Source organism: Aythya ferina (assembly GCF_964211825.1).
Source record: "Aythya ferina genome assembly, chromosome: 6".
In the NCBI taxonomy this organism is placed as follows: Eukaryota; Metazoa; Chordata; class Aves; order Anseriformes; family Anatidae; genus Aythya; species Aythya ferina.
The window spans coordinates 34,494,875-34,513,963 of NC_140303.1; the positions used below are offsets into that span (position 1 = coordinate 34,494,875).

The 19,089-nt window shown below is 62.4% G+C and overlaps 3 protein-coding genes across 9 annotated transcripts; 1 reads left to right on the forward strand and 2 right to left on the reverse strand.

Moving 5' to 3' along the window:
• Positions 1-278: 278 nt before the first annotated feature.
• On the reverse strand, positions 279-10,135 carry STK36 (serine/threonine kinase 36). 4 transcript variants are annotated; one of them, XM_084523791.1, is made up of 26 exons: positions 10,019-10,135; positions 9,752-9,892; positions 8,750-8,827; positions 8,361-8,491; positions 7,972-8,221; positions 7,478-7,571; positions 7,040-7,209; positions 6,621-6,817; positions 6,420-6,546; positions 6,179-6,310; positions 5,794-5,973; positions 5,466-5,563; positions 5,065-5,170; positions 4,503-4,644; positions 4,088-4,215; positions 3,541-3,645; positions 3,371-3,469; positions 3,085-3,179; positions 2,829-2,892; positions 2,567-2,677; positions 2,359-2,433; positions 2,079-2,247; positions 1,682-1,829; positions 1,370-1,526; positions 507-1,256; positions 279-414 (listed from the first exon to the last, which is right to left on the reverse strand). In XM_084523791.1, exons 1-26 carry the CDS (start codon positions 10,100-10,102, stop codon positions 289-291), a joined length of 3,957 nt encoding a protein of 1,318 aa, XP_084379917.1. In that variant the 5' UTR covers positions 10,103-10,135; the 3' UTR covers positions 279-288. The 4 variants fall into 4 exon arrangements, with proteins under 4 accessions (XP_084379917.1, XP_084379918.1, XP_084379916.1 ...); XM_084523792.1 differs by having other exon boundaries at positions 5,466-5,560; positions 6,618-6,817; XM_084523790.1 differs by having other exon boundaries at positions 6,618-6,817.
• RNF25 (ring finger protein 25) lies at positions 10,120-15,528 on the forward strand. Its single transcript, XM_084523801.1, has 10 exons — positions 10,120-10,191; positions 10,272-10,346; positions 10,439-10,541; positions 10,643-10,710; positions 11,188-11,257; positions 11,383-11,454; positions 11,986-12,126; positions 12,318-12,407; positions 13,130-13,264; positions 13,367-15,528. Exons 1-10 carry the CDS (start codon positions 10,154-10,156, stop codon positions 14,060-14,062), a joined length of 1,488 nt encoding a protein of 495 aa, XP_084379927.1. The 5' UTR covers positions 10,120-10,153; the 3' UTR covers positions 14,063-15,528.
• A 414-nt stretch (positions 15,529-15,942) lies between these two features.
• Positions 15,943-19,059, reverse strand: BCS1L (BCS1 homolog, ubiquinol-cytochrome c reductase complex chaperone). Of its 4 annotated transcripts, none has more exons than XM_084523811.1 (8): positions 19,041-19,059; positions 18,338-18,713; positions 18,112-18,251; positions 17,839-18,033; positions 17,579-17,642; positions 17,110-17,279; positions 16,695-16,812; positions 15,943-16,493 (listed from the first exon to the last, which is right to left on the reverse strand). In XM_084523811.1, the coding sequence occupies exons 2-8, from the start codon at positions 18,655-18,657 to the stop codon at positions 16,241-16,243; spliced, it is 1,260 nt and encodes a 419-aa protein (XP_084379937.1). In that variant the 5' UTR covers positions 18,658-18,713; positions 19,041-19,059; the 3' UTR covers positions 15,943-16,240. The 4 variants fall into 4 exon arrangements, with proteins under 4 accessions (XP_084379937.1, XP_084379934.1, XP_084379935.1 ...); XM_084523808.1 differs by having other exon boundaries at positions 19,009-19,052; XM_084523809.1 differs by lacking the exon at positions 19,041-19,059 and adding an exon at positions 18,975-19,020.
• Positions 19,060-19,089: the final 30 nt, after the last annotated feature.

Consider the following 19,089-nt stretch of genomic DNA (forward strand, 5'->3'; position numbering starts at 1 on the left):
GGGGGGCAGCAAGGGCAGGGCCGTGCTGTAGGGGAGGTGGTTATGGGGTTAGGGGGTTCCAGGCACTTTTTTTCCCTAAAAAGCCACAAAACCCAGAGTGTTACGGTCCCAGTGAGGGCATAAGATGCGTCTCCGTCCAGCCCTGAGCGCTGCGCCCCGCTTATAGGGCTGGGGACGTGCAGGGTGCCCTTGGGGCTGGTGGGGAGCCACTCGGGGTCGGGGCTGTAGGAAGCCGTGTCCCTGCTGTCCTGTCCCTGCTGTGGGGGTCCCGCAGGTGCCGCCGCGTCCTCAGCTGCTGTGCGAGGCCGCGAGGAGGCGGAGGAGCTTCTGGCAGTGCCGTGCAGAAAGCCAGGGGCTGCCACCAGGCGCTGCGTGCGCCGCCAGCTTCTCGCCAGCCCCCAGCGACAGCAGCACCTGCGGGGCACACAGAGGCACGGGAGCCACCAGTCAGCCCAGTAGCGTCCCCCCAGTGCCACCAGCAGCCCCACAGGAGGGCGAGCGGTTACCTGCTGCACCCCAGGGTGCCGGCTAGCAGCCCGCAGCGCCAGCAGGGCTCCCTCCCGCACGCTGGCCTGGGGGTCCCGGCAGGCCACCTCCAGCAGGACGCGGGGGGCTCGGCTCTCCAGCAGCAGCTCCCCCAGCTCCGTCGAGCAGCAGCACAGGTTCCCCAGGGCCGAGGCGGCGTTGCGGCGCGTCCTGGGGTTGGGGTCGAGCAGCAGGCGAGTCAGCCCGGGCACGGCGCCGCGCAGGGTGCGGGGCGGGGAGGCCGGGTGGCAGGCGGCGTTGCCCACGGCGAAGCTGGCTGCTCTGCGGACGTCCCGGTCCCGGTCTGCCAGGCACGCCAGGAGGCTCTCCAGGAGGGTCTCAAGCTGGTCCTGCAGCGCCCGAGGCAAGCCGTGGCCGTGGCGGAGGAGGTTGCCCAGCAGGCTGCAGGTTTTGGCACGGATGGGGGGCTCCCGGTGGCCGAGCAAGCGGGTTAGAGGCTGGTGGGACGCGTCCGAGCCCCCCAGGACGCTCTGGAGGAAGGGCAGGTGCTCTGAGGAGACCCGCGCCACGTGAGTCAGGAGAGACAGGAGGTCGCTCAGCAGCGGGAGGCTGTCTGAGAAGAGGATGGTGGTGAAAAAGGCGAGGATGGGCTCCGAGGCAGCAGCCTGCTCTGCTACTTGAGCCACGACCCGCTCGTCGGACACAACGAGGTGGCACAAGAGGCTGACGGGGAGCTCCGCGGCCAGGAGCGGCAGGTGGTGACAGCAGGCCTGAGGAGGAAGGAGACACGGCAGGGCTGAGCTCCTCGTCCTGCCACAGGGGGCAGGGAGCAGCTGAGGGCTGCCCGAGGCTCAGCGCGGAGCTGCACAGGGCCAGGGGGTACCTGCAGGAGCCGGGCGGGGAGCTGGGAGTCTCTCACTGCTGCCACGACCAAAGCTAAGGTGTCTCCGTCCACAAAGGGAAAAGGGAAGCAGAGGAGCTGGCAGGCCTGGATCACCACTGCTGGGACGAGTTCTGTGTCCCCGTCCTCTCCTGCTTGCCTGAATTTTTGAGAGAGACTGGGCTTGATACAGGCAGTGAGAAAAAAATAATCAGAGGCAGAGAGCATCCCCTGAGGAGAGGCTCTGCCGGGGAGCTGTGCCCTGCAAGCGCCAGCTCAGGAGCTCCTCAGCCCTCTCCAGCCCTCCCAACTCACGTCTGAGCCAGGCAGGCCAGGAAGGCAGGGGACAGCAGGCTCCTCAGCGTCACCATGAGGATGCTGTGGGACTGGGTGAGCTGCGGCAGGCAGCGGTGGGGCTCGCGAGTGAAGAGGAAGAGGGCCAGGCTGAGGAAGAGCAGCGTGCCTGCGGGGGAAACAGTGCAACGGAGCCAAAACGAAGGTTGAAAAACCTCCTCTTATGTCTGCTGGTGCTGCAGACAGCCCTCACGCCGTGACACAGATGGTGAGAAGAAAAAGGAGAAGAAAAGGGAGAAGAAAAGGGAGAAGAAAAGGGAGAAGAAAAGGGAGAAGAAAAGCCCCTGAGCCCCTCTGGCTTGAGGGCAGAACGTGGAGCAGGCTCCAGGGCAGATGCTGCTCGCCCCACAGCTCCTACCTTGAGGGGAGAGGAGGTTCCAGTCTGGCTGTGCCGTGGGGCGCTGTGCCCCCACCCCCGGGGCTTCTCCCTCGGGTTCTGCCCCCACGCGAAGCACCGCAGCCACGCCGTGCCACAGCACGCTCCACAGCTCCGAGGCAGCAAAGCCCTGCTCCACAGCCCTGTCCTCCTGCAGGCGGGGAGGGGGCGTTGAGGGGCTCTGGTCCGTGCCCCTGCCAGCCCCAAAGATGGACACGGAGCCAGCAGGGGATGAGGAGAAGGGAGAAGGGAAAACTGGTACCTGGGCGAGCAGCTTCAGCAGGAGGAAGATGAGCCCATCGTAGAGACCGGCACCCAGCGGCGGGGGGAGCTGCAGCTGTAAGAGAGCGTGGGGCAGGCTGGAGATGAGTCTGAGGGCAGCAGCACCAGGCCCGCACCCTTCTGGCCCCATTTTTGACTGTATTGGGGTGAGAACGTGGCCTCTCTGCCCCTCTGTCCCCACCCCATACCTCAGCAGGCGTCCTCAGAGCGTTGGTCACCGCCGGTAGGACCTCTTCTTCCCTAAGCACCACGTCCACCCCGCGCTGACTGAGCTGTGCCAGGAGGAAGGCTGCAGCACCCTGGGGGAGCAGAGATCGGCACCTTTGGGACCTTGCTGCCCACTGGTGGCTCAGCACCTGCCCCATCCCGCACTGCCTGACCACGAGGAGGGCCCCGACGGGGTGTGGGGCTCCGCAGCCCTCCCCGTGGTGCCTCTGGCAGCACACTCACCACTCGGGAGGCGACAGGAGACTGGGTGAGGACATCCACGGCCAGGGAAAGCACCTCCTCGAGCCTGAAACACAGGGAGCAGGGGAAAGAAACACCCCCAGGGCTGGGCAGTAGCCACCGTGGGGGAGGAGGGCGAGCCCTGCATCCCAGAGCTTCCTTGGCCATGCTGGGCGTCAGGATCGGAGGGGACAGCAGGAACAGGAGCCCAGGCTCGTTTGGGGCAGGAAATGTTTTTATCTCGCCCACGGGTGCTTACCTGGGAGGGCAGGCCTGGGGCTGCAGGGTGAGCAGGGCCAGCAGGTACAGGGAAGCCTCGCAGGACACCCCCTGGGCCGCCTCTGCCACGGGGACCTGCCGAGGGAGCGGGAGTCACAGGGCTGGGAGGGGAGGAGGGGATGTTTCGAGGCTCCAGGAGGAAAATAGCACCCACTCCCTCCAAAGCGAGCTTCCCCTGGGCCTTTTCTCCACGCAGCGCCCAGAGGAGCGGCTCCTGGTTGCTGCCCTCCCTCCCTCCCCAGCACGGAGGCTGCAGCCAGCCCTACCTTGCCCTGTGAGAGCTGCAGGAGGCAACCCCACGCGTGCTGGCTCCTCCCCAGCTGCTGGCACAGGCTCGGGCTGGCGTGGCAGGCGGCGTAGAGGATCTGCGAGGCGGAGGGGAGAGATGCAAGCAGGCACCTCCGTGGGCAGACAGAAAAACGGACACAGCTCCTACCTTCAGGACGTTCAAGGAGCAGCCTGGGTGCTCCAGCCTTCCCAGCAGCCTCCCAAGCTGTCGGTTCTCTCCATCCATAAGCTTTTCAGCTACCCTCCGAGCAACCTGCAGAAAGCACAGCCTGTTGGGCACCCTGGGTGCAGGAAGCATTGCACAGACTGAACAAGTTTCATACTCTGCTTTCCTCACAGTTCAGGGTAACGATCAAATGTAAATCTATTCCTGAATTCCCTCTTTGTCAGTGTCATTCAGCTTCAGATTCCCTACAGCTCCTATCACAGGCATTTAGGAACTCTTCGTGCCTTCTCTGCATTGCCTATTTATTTAGGCAATCGATATTTAGGCAATAAAAATTTAGGCTTCCCCAGCGTGAGTCTTTTAACAGATTCAGGAGTCCTCAAACTCCTGAAGCTCAGCTCTTGGGTTGCAAATCTTGGACAGCAAAGTTGGAGAACCCCGGCCCTGCACTTCACTGCTGAAAAAGAGATTCTCCTGCTGCCTCCAGGGAGGCTGTACACCCGTGCCCTGCAAAGAGAGCTGGCCTGACCTGCTTCTTGGCGTCCCGACTGCTGTTCCTCGCCAGGGGGATGCTGCAGGCAGCAGCCAACGTGGCCGTGTAAAGGTCTGCCACACGCTGGCTCTGGTCATGGGCTGGTTTGGCCTCCATCGCTGCACCTGCACAGGGACAGAGCCTGGCTGAGGGGCGCTGAGGGGCAGTTTGGGATGGGGCTGGAGGCCAAGAGAGGAAAAGTCAGGCTTGGGCGATGAGAAGGGTGAGATCTGGGAGTGGGGGAGAGAAGAGAGAACAGGAGAGCCCTGGGCAGCAGGGGTTTGAGCAATTTGGGCAGCCACTTTCTGCTGGAAATGGCGCTGTCAGTGCTCTGGGGGAACTAAAGGGCTGGAGGGAGAAGGGAAACCCTAGGAAGCCCCAGGAGGAGATGGAGAGCTGCCACCAGTGCTACCTGGCAAAGTGTGATGCTCTGAGAGGGATCCCTGGAGAAGCCTGTCCAGCAGGGGCTGGTGCTCCTCTCGCAGGCTGGCGTAGAAAGGAGCAGAGACAGAGGGGCACGTGGCATCCAGGCTGTCACAGAGCAGCGTGAAGCACTGGGGGAGACACGGGGATTGCTGTCACAGCGGGTGGAGAGTGAGAGGAGAGAGACAAGCAACCGTGGAGGAAGCTAAGTGGGGAGAGCAGAGGTGGGAAAAGGGCCCAAATTCAGGCACCAACGTCCCCTGCAGCCACCTCAGCCCCACTGCTGCTGCGTGGCAGCCACAGGCTGGCTGCGGGAGGGGTACACGTGGAGGCGCCCCCTCAGAGAATTCCTTTCTGAGATCCCCACAAAACAAACAAAACAAAACTAACAAAACCAGGGGCTCAGACAGCTTGCCCTGACTAGGATGCATCAGGTCACACAGCTGGCAGCGGGCTCCTCAGCCTGCTCTGCCCCTAGGATGCACACCCAGCCCCACAGCTTCTGTGAGGGGAGGAGAAGGTGGGGAGAAGGAAGACAGGGGCACCCTTACCAGGAGGCTTTGCTGGCAGAGTCTCATCTCACCGTCGGCTGGCTCAGCCAGCAGATCCAGCAGCAGGGCTAAGAAGTGGTTGGCACTCTCCTGGAAGGCCTGCAGGCTTGGAGAGGCAGCAAGGGCAAAGGAGAGCAGAGAAAGGTGGTCACTGACTGGAAGGACAAGAGCTGGCCGTGCCCCTACAGCCCTGGCTAACGGAGCAGGCAGGGCACATCAGCACCGTGAGCAGGCAGCACGACTGGGCTCATCAGCTTTGCCTTCTTTCCCCACTCGAGGGAAGCACTTCTCTGACAGCACAGTGATATTAGTTGGTGCTGCTTCCTCACAGGACAGTTCCTCTGCCCTGCCTACTGCTGGGTGCCCACAGCAACCACAGGAGAACACCGCCTTGTCCCTACCTGTCCTTCTGCCCGCTCTCCTCCAGGCTGCACGCACTGCCGAAATAAACCGTGGTCACCCTGACGAGGTCTGTCAGCACTGCGACACACCAGGGCTGCTGCAGGAGAACAAAAAGAAACAGCAAGAGGCAAATGCCTGCTGGCCATTCCAACACCACCGCAGAGGCTTCCTTCCTGGCCACGACCTCTCCCTCCTCAAGGGGGCCAGGAGGAAGCACTGTGCCTGTAAGCCAGCACCTGTAGGACACAAGGAGCTCCCCAGCATCCCCTAATACAGCCACGCTGCGGGACTGAGGGAGCTTCAGGCTGCCTGGGGCCATCCACCCACCTGCTTCGTGCGTCCGCTTTGCAGGATCTGCTTGGTCAGCTGCAACAGGGCCAGCGGCACGTTCAGCTCCAGGCACAACCTCTCCAGCAGCTCGGAGTCGCAGCGGGTAGCCAGGAGGTTGCCCACGACACGGAGCACAGGGCGGAGGTGGGAGGCTCCCTCTAGCATCCCTTCTAGCACCTGAGCACGGAAAGCCAAAAAGGCTCGTGCTCAGCAGCAGCCCCAGCCTCTCCATCACCCTCTGAGGCAGGGGAGCGGCTGATAAGTTAAATATGAGGCAGCTCCGCTTCCTGAGGAAGCTGCGGGACTCTCCAGGACAGAGTGGGGGCTCTTCTAGTGCTCCTGCCCCAACCCCAGGAAAGAAAAAGGCCTCCACGCCCCTCACCTGCTGAGCAGAGGCTGCAAGGCGGGCCCGGAGGCGGTGGCGGAAGGCTGTGTCCCTCAGGAGGCTCAGCGGCGTGGCCGAGGGCTCGGTGGCCTCGATCAGGTGCTGCCACTCCTCATCGCTCTCCAGCTCCTGACCACGGAGGAGAGAAGGCTGGAGCCAGGCCCCGCCTGCTCCAGGGTGTCTGCAGCAGTCCCTAGGCAGCGGGCGCTGCTGTCCTCGCTGCCAGACCCCCGCTCACCTCGCTCTCCAGCTCCACAGCCTCAATGCTGCGCCTGCCGTGGGGCTCGGCCCTGCCAGCAGCAGCGTGCGGAGGGACTCCTGCTCTGCTGAACTCCTGCTCGTAATCGTCAGTGATGCTGTGCTCCCTGGCAAAGGAAACGACCTGATAAGTGAGCTTTCCCCTCTTCCTCCTCTCCCAGCCCCAGCCCTGCCTTACCACGGGCCAGGAGGAGGCTCCTCCAGCTGCCGCTGTGCCACGCTGCTCCTTCCTTGCAGGACAGCGGAGTTCTTCTCTTTGGAGGCAGCTGCTGGCTCCCCCTCCCCTAGGGCTGCCTTCCCAGGAGCTGCTCTGGGTTTATGCCCAGCGTTTCCTTTGCCAGAATCCTTCGGACATGCAGTATTTGCCTTTAGCTGCTCCTGGGTGACGGCAGAGACGTTTGGTCAGGGTTATTCAGACAGCCAGATGAGCCCCTGATGCCCCCCACACACCAAGGATCCCACATCCTGCCTTGTATAGGGCCAATAAATACCCCCATCATGACCCTGCACCTTCTGTCTTTGCCACCAGGCCCCGTTTCAGTGCCCCTACTTTGCCATAACAATGGGGCACAGTCCAAGGAACCCCACACTTACTTCTACCTTTTTCTGTGCCTCCTCAGCCATCTTCTGCCGGGCCTTTCTCAGGATCCTGGACTGGCCGCTCCTGGGGGCCAGGGAATGAGCTTGCTGCTCCTTCAGGGCCTGCAGCTCCGGGGGCAGCTTGGTGGTGAAGGGGTTTGAGATCCCATGCTCTTCTGTGTCGTCGATCACTGCGAAGGTGAAGGCAGATCTTCAGCAGCAGATCTCCCCTGGGACACCGGGAAAGTGACCGGCTCCGTGATCCCAGGGAAACCCCGGGGGACTCTGAGCAACCCCAGGGGCAGGAGCTAGGGGTTGGTGACTGGAAGAAATTGGGAGGAAGGAGGGAAAGACCAGAGAAGTACAAGAAATCAGGGAAGGGTGGCGGTCCCGGTCTGCAGGCAGTACTCAGAGGAAAAGGCCCTGTCCCAAACTGGGAAAAACAAACTTGGTGCTCACCAGTAACCCGGCCAGCAATGAAGGGGTGGGAGAGCAGCTCCGGCCACGACAGGCGCTGCCGGGGGTCCTTCATCAGCAGCCCCTGCAGGAAGCTCTACGGACAGCACAGCGCCAGGGTCAGACGTGCTCAGCGTGACACAGCGCTTCCCCCAGCCTCAGAGAGGGAGCCCAGGGCCCCTGGGTTCTCTGCACCATTCTGAGAAAAAGTGGGGCTGGTGCCGAGGGTAGATGTGCGGTGGGAAGGCACTTTCCCTTCCCAGCCCACTAAACCACTGCCCTGCTGCCTGCCTCGGTTTCCCAACTTAGGAAGGGGCAGCAGATATGATAAGAGCCCCCAGCCCAGGAGGCCAAGCCCTCAGCCCTTCACTATGCTCTCAAATCCCTGCTAGGGGAGAGAAAAACGAAGCGTGAGCCACCGGTGCAGCACACGGGGCCATCAACTCCCCAGCGGGTCTCACCCCACAGGCAGGGCTTTGTCCCTTTTGTCCCCTTACCTTGAAGACCGGGCTTATGGCCTCGGGCCATTTGACAGGGTCCTTGACGATGAGGCTGACGAGCTGGAAGATGCTGCTGGTGTAGAAGGGAGGGGTGCCCACGAACAGCTCGTACAGGATGCAGCCCACCGACCAGAGGTCCGCCGTGTGGTCGTACGGCTTCTCCTCCACCAGCTCAGGGGACATGTACAGCGGGGTGCCCTTGATGGAGGTCAGCACCATGGTGTGGATGCTCATGGCACGGGCAAACCTGCTCGGAGCAAAGCACAGGTGCCTATTTCGGGACACACAGGATCCAAAGCCCCTTCCAGACGCCCCCTTCTCTTCTACAGCACCCTTTGGCTGCCACCAGCTCCACGTGGCCCCCTCAGCTCGCCGCCAGCACCCACCCAAAGTCGCAGAGCTTGATGACGCCGTCTTTGCCCAGCAGGATGTTCTGGGGTTTCATGTCGCGGTGCAGGATGCGGTGGGAGTGCAGGTAGTAGAGAGCAGAGACCAGCTGGGCAGCTATGGCCTGGACCTGCAGAGACACGGGAACCTCACCCTGCAACCCGTGGACCAGCCCCAGCTTCGGGCTGGCTTTGCTGACACGGGAGGTGCCAGCAGCTGAGGCAGCAGCCTTGTGTTGTGGGAAATCTGCCGTCACCCGCTGTCACCTGGCCCTCTTTGCATCCCTTCAGCTCTGCCAGGCAAAGCCTCGGAGCCCCTCTGCCCGCTGACAGACAAATCCCATTCCCTATATCCTGTGGCAAAGCATGGCCACTGCCTTGCCACTCACCTGCTCCTCGGGCAGGCTGCCGTCGTCCTCCAGGATCTGGAAGAGCTCTCCCTCTGCATACTCAGTCACCACCACCACCTGGGGGGGAGAACAGAGTGGTGGTAGCAGGCACATCCCCGCCGAGCCCTTGGGGCTCTGTTTGCCTCGTGCCCAGCCAGTGGGAGCCCTAAAGGGCTGGGATTGGGGTCTGTGCTCACCCAACCCTCACCTGGTGGCCCTGGGGAGATGGGGAATGCCCTGAGGGCTGAGGACCCCAGTGTGATGAGCTGGGGGAGGGTTAGTGATATTGTATAAACTCACTTTAGGACTGAATAAATCTTGTGGTTAAAAATTAACGAGAATAAAATAGATGCCATCTTGTTATCTGTCAGCCTTCTGTTATGCTGAAGCACCTTGTTAATTGACACATCCCGTTATCTGCCGACCCTCAGTTAGGCTGAAACGTGAGATAGCTTGAGCCAACTCGGCATTTCTGCAGCTTGGAGAACAACTGAGTCAGCCAACCTGGCGTTATTTAAGCAAAAGGTGAAAAGTGCATCACGAGGAAGACCTACGGTCCCAAAGACCACCGCCCACGTCCCGAAGACCCCAGCCCACAATTCTTGGAAGGCTTCGTGCAAGCGCAAGGACTGATGAGCTAATTAGCATACGAAGCGAGAGTAGGCGGGGTTAGGTAATGAATATGTATAGGCATTGATGGAATATTCATTGTTTCACTGTATAAATATGAGATAGTTTGTCACTTTGGACATGCACGATAGGTGGAGAGCTCCCCCGTGCATCCAGCGCCACAATAATGAATTAAAGGAATTTCGGCTTCGATCTTTGAATCGATGGGCGGGTGGTGGGAGCGTGGCATTCAATAGGGACGGGGACAGAATGGGGCAGGGTGGCTGGAAGGAGCTCGGGAGGTGCCACCAAGCCGTGAGGGGCAGCAGGTGACAGCCCTTAGGGTGCCACACAGCCAAGGAGAAAGCACCAGCCCAGCGTGTGCCGCCTCACCTCCTGCTCGGTCTCGAAGCTGTCGAGCATCCGCACGATGTTGGGGTGCCGCAGGCCCCTCATCACCTCCATCTCTCGCCTCAGGCTCCTCAGCTCCTGCCGGGAGCGCCCCACCTTGGGGATGAACTTCATGGCCACCACCTGCCAGATGGGGCTGCGTTAGGGGAGGGGGGGGGGCTGCGTTCCTCGCCCCCTCACACCCCCTACACCCCACGCACCCCCCCCAAAACCCCGCAGCGTGTTGTTTAAGGGCCGGCAGCCTCTCACCTGGGCGCTGTGCCGCCTCCTCGCCTTGTACACGGTGCCGAAGGAGCCTCCCCCCACGGCGCCCAGGACGCGGTACCCCTCCATGGCGGCGCCGCGCCCGGCAACCGCCGCTTCCCGTTCCGGGCCGGCCCTAAAATGGCGGCGGCCGGCGAGGAGGAGGAGGAGGAGGGCTGGTAACGGCGCCCCTCGCTTTTCTTTCCTTCTTCTCCCATCCCTTCAGAGCCCCTCTGAGTGTCTGCTTCTCTCCCTGCAGGGCGCTGCCTGCCGAGGTGGAGGTGCTGGAGTCCATCTACCTGGAGGAGCTGCGGGTGCGGCGGGGCCGTGGCAGGTTGGTACCGGGTTCCCCCTCCCTCACAAACCCACCTCAGCCCCGGTTCTCAGCCCTCGGTCCTGGGTCCCTGAGCCCGGTGCTGCCCGCAGGTCGGAGCCCTGGGAGGTGAGCATCACCCTGCACCCCGCCACGGCGCAGGACCAGGACTCGCAGTTCGTGTGCTGCACGCTGCTGCTGGCCGTGCCCCCACAGGTAGGCCCATGGCAGCGGTGGGCACCCCCCCTTTCCCTTCTCCTTTCCTCTTTTTCCTCCTTTTTTTTTGTTTTTTTTTTGTTCGTTGTGTTCTTTTCTAGTATCCCAACGCGGCTCCGGACATCGCCGTCAGGAACCCGCGGGGGCTGTCGGATGAGCAAATCCAGAAGTGAGCGGTGGGAGGGCAGCACGGGGGGCAGGGAGGGAAAAACCCGAGCCCAAACCCCCCCTTGCGGCCCCTCAGCTCGTGTGTGGGGCCCAAAAACACCGTAAATGTGCAAAAATCCTACACAAACCACTCTGTTGGACACCGGGGAATGGGTGCTTCCCCTCTGGCCCACCTGCAAGGTGACCTAAATCTGCTGGGCCTTCAGCAAAGCTGAAGGGCGCTGGGGGAGATCAATCTCGGGCAGTTTGGGACAGATTTGGGGCAGTTTCAGTCCTTTCAAGACAACAGCTTTCTGAGCACTGGTCACGGGGAGCTGGGAAAGCCCAGGGGTGTGTGCTTATACGTGTGCTCAGCCCACACCATAGGCAAAGCCCTAAGGCCAGCGCCCTTTCTGTGTATTATGGGGCAGGAGGTATGTGAAAGAGTGCAAAGGGGCGCCTAAACCCATGTTTAAGTATTTCTGCTGCTTTGCTTCAGGATTTTGCAGACCCTCAGGAATATTGCTGAAGCCAGGCTGGGGACAGAGGTGCTGTATGAGCTGATTGAGGTGAGAGTTGGGGTGAAAGGGGGTGGCCAGACACAGACACTGCTCTCTGACACCCCATGAGCTGGGAAAGCCCTCAGCCTGTGCAGGGGCAAGTGAGCAACGTGCTGGCTTCTCTGCTTCAACAGAAGGGGAAGGAGATTCTCACTGACAACAACATTCCTCACGGCCAGTGTGTGATCTGCCTCTACGGATTCCAGGTAGGAATGCGTGTCCCAGCCCTGCCAGCTGGCTGAGAAGAGAGACAGGAGGAGGGGGAGCCGGAGATAGCTGCTGGGGCATCTCGGTTGGTCTGTGCTGGTCAGACCCGACCTGGAGTTCAGCACACAGGTGGTCGGGAGAGACTGGGACATGCTCATGTGGGTGCAGAGGTCTGTGGGCTCAGGGGAGCTTGTCTTGTCCCAGAATGTGAGGAGAGGTGATGCCTGCCTAGGAAGGAGAACGTGTCAGATGAGAGGATTGCTGCAACAATACGTGCGAGGAAATAGGTCACAAAAACCTTGCAGCTGGATACTAGCGGTGTTTCTTACTCTCAGAGCAGGGGCTGGTGGCCCAGTAAGAGCTCAGAAAGCAGAGATGAGGCCCAGTGGAAAAAGTTCCGTGCCTCTACCATCAATAACACCAGCTCCCGGCTGCCAGTGCTGACACTGGCGTGAAAACCTGCCTTAGCTGGGAAGGTTACACCACGCTGTGCTCAGAAACCCTTTAAAGCTGTCCTTTCCCCTCCGCAGGAGAGGGAAGCCTTCACAAAGACCCAGTGCTACCACTACTTCCACTCCCACTGCCTGGCCCGCTATGCCCAGCACATGGAGGAGGAGATCCTCACGCAGCAGGAAGAGAGAGAGCAGCACCTGGCTCCTTCTCCCAAACAGGTACCGGGAGACACTTTTTCTGTAGCAGTCGGTGAGATCCGGACATTTTCGTGGTGCAGGAGCCTCCCTGCTCTGGCAGGAGAGTGTTTGTGGTCAGCTGAAGCGGGCTGCCCTGTTGCACTGGGGATGCTCTGGCAGCATGTGGGCTGGGGGGCTGCCCGGGCTTGGTGTCACCTCTTGCCTCCCTGCAGGACGCCGGCGTGCAGTGCCCTGTCTGCAGGGAAACCCTGGTCTACGACCTCTGCGCCCTGAAGGCAGCGCCGCCCCCGCAGCACACGCTGGTAAGAGGTGGATCTGCCCAGCTCTGCCCTCTCTGGGGAGCTTCAGCTGGGATGTTTTAACAGAAGAATGACCAATATTGGCTGGAGTTGATTTACCTGCGCTGCTGCTGACACACGAGCACCGTTTCCATCTCGTGTGCTTCTCAGAAGGGATCTTTGCAGCCCCTCTGCCCTGGGAAGGGGGGCTTGCCCTGGAGGATCCAGCTTTGAGGGCGATAGGTCAGAGGGAAGCAAAGGACTTTGGCTGTCTCGTGAGGAAGGGGCAAGAACATGTGGTGTTGTCATCCCGACGGCCCTGAGCAGATGTGGTGCGGGAGAGGCGATTCTGTCAAGGGACAGGGAGCGCCTGCACGGAATCTCTCTGTTTTTTCTGCTCTAAGAGAATTACTGTAGCTCTCCTTAAATACCTCCCTGTGCCCCCTGGGATGTACTCAGGGTGATGCAAGCGATCCTAGCTCACAGCAGAGTTCTGTGCTTCCTGATTTTAGCTGCTCTGCATCTCACGCTGAAGCAGGAGGTCCCAAGGCAGTCACTGCAGGGAACAGCAGCTCGGTGGCAGCGCGTTCCCCTTCCACCCAGGCAGTGCGCGGGGGTCTGTAAGCCTGGGGAATCAAATGCTGCAAGCAGACAGGTTGCCAGGGTGCTGCGTGATCAAAGCAGGGTTTGGGGAATTGCTCGTGGTGCTGAGAGAACCCTGAACCCCTCTGTCCTCTGCCGCTCAGGAGCCATACAGGCCGGACGCCAAGACGCTGCAGCACCAAGAAGAACTGCGCTTAATTTTCAAGAGGCAGCAAGAGAAAGGGGGCATCATCGACCCCGAAGCGGAGAGGAACCGCTACTTCATCAGCCTCCAGGCGGTAGGGCACCGAGGGCAGGGATCTGCTGAGCTGCAGGGCCAAGCGGCGCCTGCTTCGGGACCCTCCTCTCCCTTTCCTGAGCTCTCGGCTTCTTTCTTTCAGCCTCCAGCTGCCGCTGATCCAGGCCAGGCAGCCGCTGCCTCCGAGCTGGTGAGCGCGAGCGCCGTGGATGCGCCCCAGGCACCCTGCCAAGCCTCGGCCCCGGAGCCAGCCAGGGCAGCGCCTGCGCAGCCCGAGAGGCCCGCGGTGCCCGGGGAGCCCCAGAGCAGGAGGGAAAGGCACAGAGGGGAGAGGCCAGGCCCCAAAGGCCCGGGCAGGCAGACGTGCAGCGGGTCCCAGGAGGCGGCCGAGGAAACCTGTCAGCAGCTCCACAGCTCCAGAGCACCCAGGGGCTTCAGTCGGAGACCAGAGAGGAGGCCGGGCGGGAGGCACCGCCATGAGGCTCCGAAACATCCCAGCAGAAGCAGGGCCGCTGCCTTGGCCGAGAGAAAGGAGCTGTGCCCTGAAGCCCCCTCACCAGAAACGGAGGCGGTGGATTTGAAGGAGGAGCGGCGCGACGCGGAGAGATGGACCCCGGAGCAGGGCGCTGAGGCCCAGGGCGGGGAGAAGGAGAACCTGGCCTTCAGCTGCAGCGACCGCCGCTGGCAGGGCCACCCCCGGCCCTGGGACTGCGGGAGGTGGGAGAGGTCCAGGGCGCAGGAGCGTGGATCCTACCCCAGAGCGCCGAGAGGCCGAGGGGCGCTCAGGCCCAGCGGGCGCCGTGAAACCCAGCTCCTGGAGAAGGAGAGCGGCTCCTAGCAGCTTGCGGAGGGGCTGGGCTGCGGGGAGAGCAGCAGCAAGGAGGCACCGCACACCTGGGACGGAGGAGGCAGTTGGAGTGTGGCACGGCTTGGGACAGGCGTCTCCAGGGGTTGCGTGGAGCGAAGCAGCCCGGGGTGAGCAGCTGGCGGTCACCACCCGTGGAGGAGCTGATTTCTGGTGGCTCGCAGCAGCCGTGGCGTCAGAGGGAAGCCTGGAGCAGGGAGTGGCACCCAGCACCCCTTCGTGTGAGCCAGGAGGACAAAAGTGAGCCCCGCGTGGTGCCACGGCACAGCTGAGGACCTCGCCTGGATCTGAGCGTCCCCCAGAGCCGTGGGGGCAGCTGCTGGACATCTCCCAGCTCCGGCCAGAACGAAATTCAGCTCCAACAAATCCATCAGCAGGTCGGGGCTGTCCAGGCGTTGAGGCTTTGCGCTGGCTCCTCTTCACCCCCCAGGAAGCTTGAATTTAGCTGCAGCTCCCGCCCCGTCCTTCTGCTGCCACTTCAAGATTTAGACCGCGTCCCCCTGCAGAGACGTGACGAGATCCCGAGCCTCCGAAGCGGGACGCTGCGATTAAACCAATTCCTTTGGCCTTCTCTGGAGCCCTTTGTTTTCTCTGCTGTGTTCCGAGCAGCGTCGATCCTTGGTGTTGCTCCCTTCCCTCCCAGCACCCAGGGGCAGGCTCCTGGGAGCAAAAATCACCGTGCTCTCAGGGACTGGCCGGAGCTTTGGGCGAGATCCCGAGGAAAGCAGGAGGGCACCTGCTGCCTGCTTGATTCCCTTCTCACATGAACGGCGCAGAAAAGCCTTAACCTGCCTGGCACCCGCTGCTCTGCTCCCCCCTCTCTTATCCTCGTGGTGTTGGTTTAACCCGCTGCTGTTTTTTTGTGTTTTGAAGACCCTTGCTTAGATTTTCCAGCACTCTCGTGCTCTACCAGGCATCCTTTTCTCTGGCTTGAGCCTCTGCTGCTTGTCCTGGGCTTGGGGAGCTGAAAATCGGCCCTGGAGGGGACAAGCACTGAACGCTCCCCGGAGCATGCCCTAATTTCTCTTCAGCACTTGTTCAGTCCTCGTTCCAGCCAGTTTTTGGGTGAGGGGCCCATCTGAATTTGGGTGAAAAGGTGTACACTGAATTTGCTGCTGGTGCTGTGAGGTCCCTGCCCCTCGCAGACCTCTCACTGAAGCTCCTGGGCTTCCTCCAGCGAGTCAGATTTTCTCTCTCCTCAGTCAGAAAGCCCTCGAGGCGTGTTCGGAGCACGGGAACTCAACCATAGCAAGCTGTTTGAGGTCTCCTGCACCCTCACGCTGTCCCGTGGGGCTTGGCAGAGGGAGGTTTTGCTCCTGGGAGCAGGCCCTGAGGAAGGGCTCTCACGTTTCTGACTCGCTGCTGTTAGCCTGGAGCAGAGAACGTTTTGCACCAGTGCGTGGAAATTGATTTGAGTTGAATAAAAATTCAGAAAAAGCCTCGGTGGCTGCAGTTAGAAGCTGCCAAGGCTGTGCTGGGCAGGGTGGGAGGAACTCCTGGAACCCAGCCAAGGGATTTTGGGGTGCTGTGGGTCTGAGCCAGCTGCGAGCAGCAGCCAGCATTGTTTTTTTCGGGGGGTTATTTGGGACGGGGGAGGAGTGGAGCCTGCACCGAGGCTCCTCGCTGGGTGGCTGCCAGCATCCCTGCTCCTGCTGGCACTGCCCTACCTCACAGGGCTGTTGTGGGGCTCACCTGGCAGAAAGGCAGCATGCGGGGCTGTGGCACTAACCCCATTAAAAGCAAGCAGAGAGACGTGGTGCTGCCTGTACTCTTGGGGTCGGGGCCAGCACCAGGCAAAGGGACAAAGCTGACCCTCAGCAGCACGCGCACAGAAGGGACGGGAGAGCCAGGAGCTGTGTTTTATGTTTCACTGAGAATATTCACAGCTCCGGGAGCTGCTGTCCCGTCAGAGAGCAGCAGCTCTGTCCAGCAGCACATCACCTCCGTGTCCTGCCCCGGGGATGTTCCCCTGAGGGCTCTCACCCCCTTTGTGGGGTGGATGTGTCCCGGCTCCACCTCCAGCAGCCCCGCACAGTCCCAGCACGAGGGAGGCGAGCGGGATAGCACCCAAACCCGCCCTGGGGCAGCTCCGTGTTAATAAAACACCGAGGCAGAGGCGTCCCCATGAGGATCTGGTCCTTGCAGCAGGGCTCACAGCAGCATGGAGCCCACGTTCTCGACGGCTCCCTCGGGGTCCTCCTTGTAGAGCATGAAGTGGCCCTGCACCTGCGCGGCGCTCAGCTGCTCGCACACCCCCAGCGCCCGCTGGGCGAAGCGCTCGGCCGCGGCGGGGGGCTGCTGGGGGTAGAAGCGCAGGAACATGCGGGCGAGCTGCCGGGGGGAGCAGTGCCCCACGTACTGCTTCAGGTCCACGCGGCCCGGCCGCACCAGGGCTGGGTCCAACCTGCCGAGAAACACGGGGCTGCCTCAGCAACCAGACCCCAGGGGCTCGGCAGCGCCATAAATACGGGGAGCAGCTCTGTCCCTGGGGTCTGAGGAATGAAACGGACCCGAAAGAACCCAGTTTTCCTGCTAGGTCAGCAAAAAAAGGCTGCCAGAAGGATGGTTTTACCCGCGTCCCACCTCCCAGGGGGGCAGCTCTGACCTGTCCACGTAGTTGGTGGTCATGAAGACGATCCTGGCCTCCGTGGAGGCCACGCCATCCAGGGCGTTGAGGAGGCCGCTGAAGGTCAGGCGCCCCATGCCTTGGTACACGGCGGGGTCTGGGGACAGAGAGGGCTGAGCTAACACCCACCTGCACAACGCGAGGCTGAAACCGAGCTCCCTGCTCCCTCCCTCCCTCCCACAGACCCTCTGAACCCGACAGGAGAACGGGGGAAGGCCGCCTCCTTCCTCACGCTGGGCAGGACAAGTGTCTTTGCCCAGAATAACACACCCAGTGCTCCTTTCCCATGGCCTAGCCAAAAGGGGGTGAGCTCCAGCTCGGGCTGCACCACCCCAGCCCCTGTTGGGGCCGATCTCCCCCCGCTGTTTGCCCCGGGGACAGGGCCGCCGCTCACTCTCAGCAGCGAGGTCCCGGCTGACAAAGGCAGCGTCCACGTCCTCCAGGAGGATGATGCTCTGCTGCGGCGCCACGCTCAGCAGGTGGTTGAGGCGGTCGTCGGAGAGGCTGCGGTCGCTGAGGCTGAGCAGGCAGATGCTGTACTGCAGCTCCCCGGCCAGGGCTGTGCTGGGAGGGACACAAAACGAGGCGCTGAATCACAGCGAGAGCGCCCGGAGCAGGGGGAGGCAGGGCAGGCTGTGGAACGGGCGCTCCCTGCCCGCTGGCTTCCTCCCCAACGGGGAGCAGAAACAGCACCTGACCTGCAGCAGGGTGAATGCTCCCTCCTAGCATAGTGCAGGAGGCACAGCCTGCTCCTGTCCCGCTGCATTTCAACCCCCAGCCCACCCAACTCTCCCTCCAGAGGCTGCTGCACCTCAGAGGGGGCAGCGGGCAGAGGCTGCTGTTGCCCAGCCGGTGATACTCACATGAAGCTGCTCTTCCCGCAGCCCGGAGGGCCGTACAGCAGGTAGCCCCTTCGGTACGGGATCCCTAGGGAGACAGGAGCCTTTTAGGAACCTGCTGGGTTGCTCCGAGCCCTCTCCCCCAGAGCCACGGGGCCGGGCGGAGCACACACAGGGGATGCACGAAGCAGCAGGGCTCTCTGCAGCTGTCCCAAGGGGCTTCACAGGCCCCAGCCGTGCCAGCAGAGGGTAAGAAGCCGCAGCGGGCACTAAGGGAGCCTTGCCTCTCTCGCTGTACCACTTGGGGTTGTCGATGAACTCCTTCACGTCCTGCACCAGCCTCTCCGACACGCCTTCCTCCAGCACCACGGAGCTGAGGGGCCGGCGGCGGCGGGGGAAGCCGAACTGCCGCCACTCCGCCCCCACGGCCGTGTACATGATCGTCCTCCCCTCCTGCTGCTGCAGAGCCAGCTCCCGGGCTGCGGAGAGAGGCAGAGGGCAGAGCTGGCAGGGAGCAGGCTCCCTCGTGAAGCGCCTCCGCGAAGCCTCCTACAGACCTTCCTGCAGGATGTTGAAGAAGATCTCCCGGTCGGTGCCCAGCGCCGTGAAGGTGACAGACTCCCAGGGGGTTCCTGTGTGCAGGTCGATCATCTGCTTCTCCCGGCTGCGCTCGATGCGAATCCACTTCCTCCGATACCTGGGGCAAGAGGATGGCGCTGGGGGACAGAGCCCATGATGGCGAGTCCCCAGCCTGCCCCTCCCTCTGCCCTTGCTCCCCCTTACCAGATGAAATGGTTCCCGGGGCTGGGGACGAAGTCAAACTTGGTGCTGACGCGCCCGCTCTCGTGCTGCAGGTACGACGTCTCCACGCTCAGGTGCTGCGTGTGCTTGGCGTGGTGCGAGATCCAGTTCAGCAGCCAGTGGTAGCTCTTATCCTTGCTGGGCACCTCCAGCGTGATCATATAATGACGCCTGAAGGCCACCAGGCCGAACTGAGCCCCTTTCCTCGCCAGGGCCAGGGCCGTGCCCACCCCCACCAGCCCGAAGCCGGCCCCGAAGTAGGGGTTGTCCTTGAGGGCCACGACGAAGTCGGAGAACGGCATGGCGGGGGCTAGGGGGCTGCCTCCCGCAGCATCGCCCCGGCGGCTTGCGAGCAGACCTGTGCGGGCAGGGACAGAAGGGAAGCAGCGAGGTAGGGGGGGGGCAGCAGGGAGGGGGGGGGGAGGGCAGCCCCGGGCCCGTCCCCGTGAGGCGCCCCCAGGCCTGGGGGCTCGGAGCAGGCCCCGGGCGGGGGGAGGCCCCCAGGGCGCACCCGCCGCCCCCTCAGCCCCTCAATTCTCACCCCGCTTCTCCTAAATCCCTTATAACCCACCCTCCGCCGCCATTATCCCAATTTATCCCAATTTATCCCCAAATTTACCCCCCTGAAGCGCCGCCCCGCTGCCGCCCCTCACCCTCGCGCCGCTCTCTATGGTTCCCCCCTCACCCCTCAACTTCCGGTGCCGCCGCTTCCGGCCGGCTCGCGGCGCGCACCA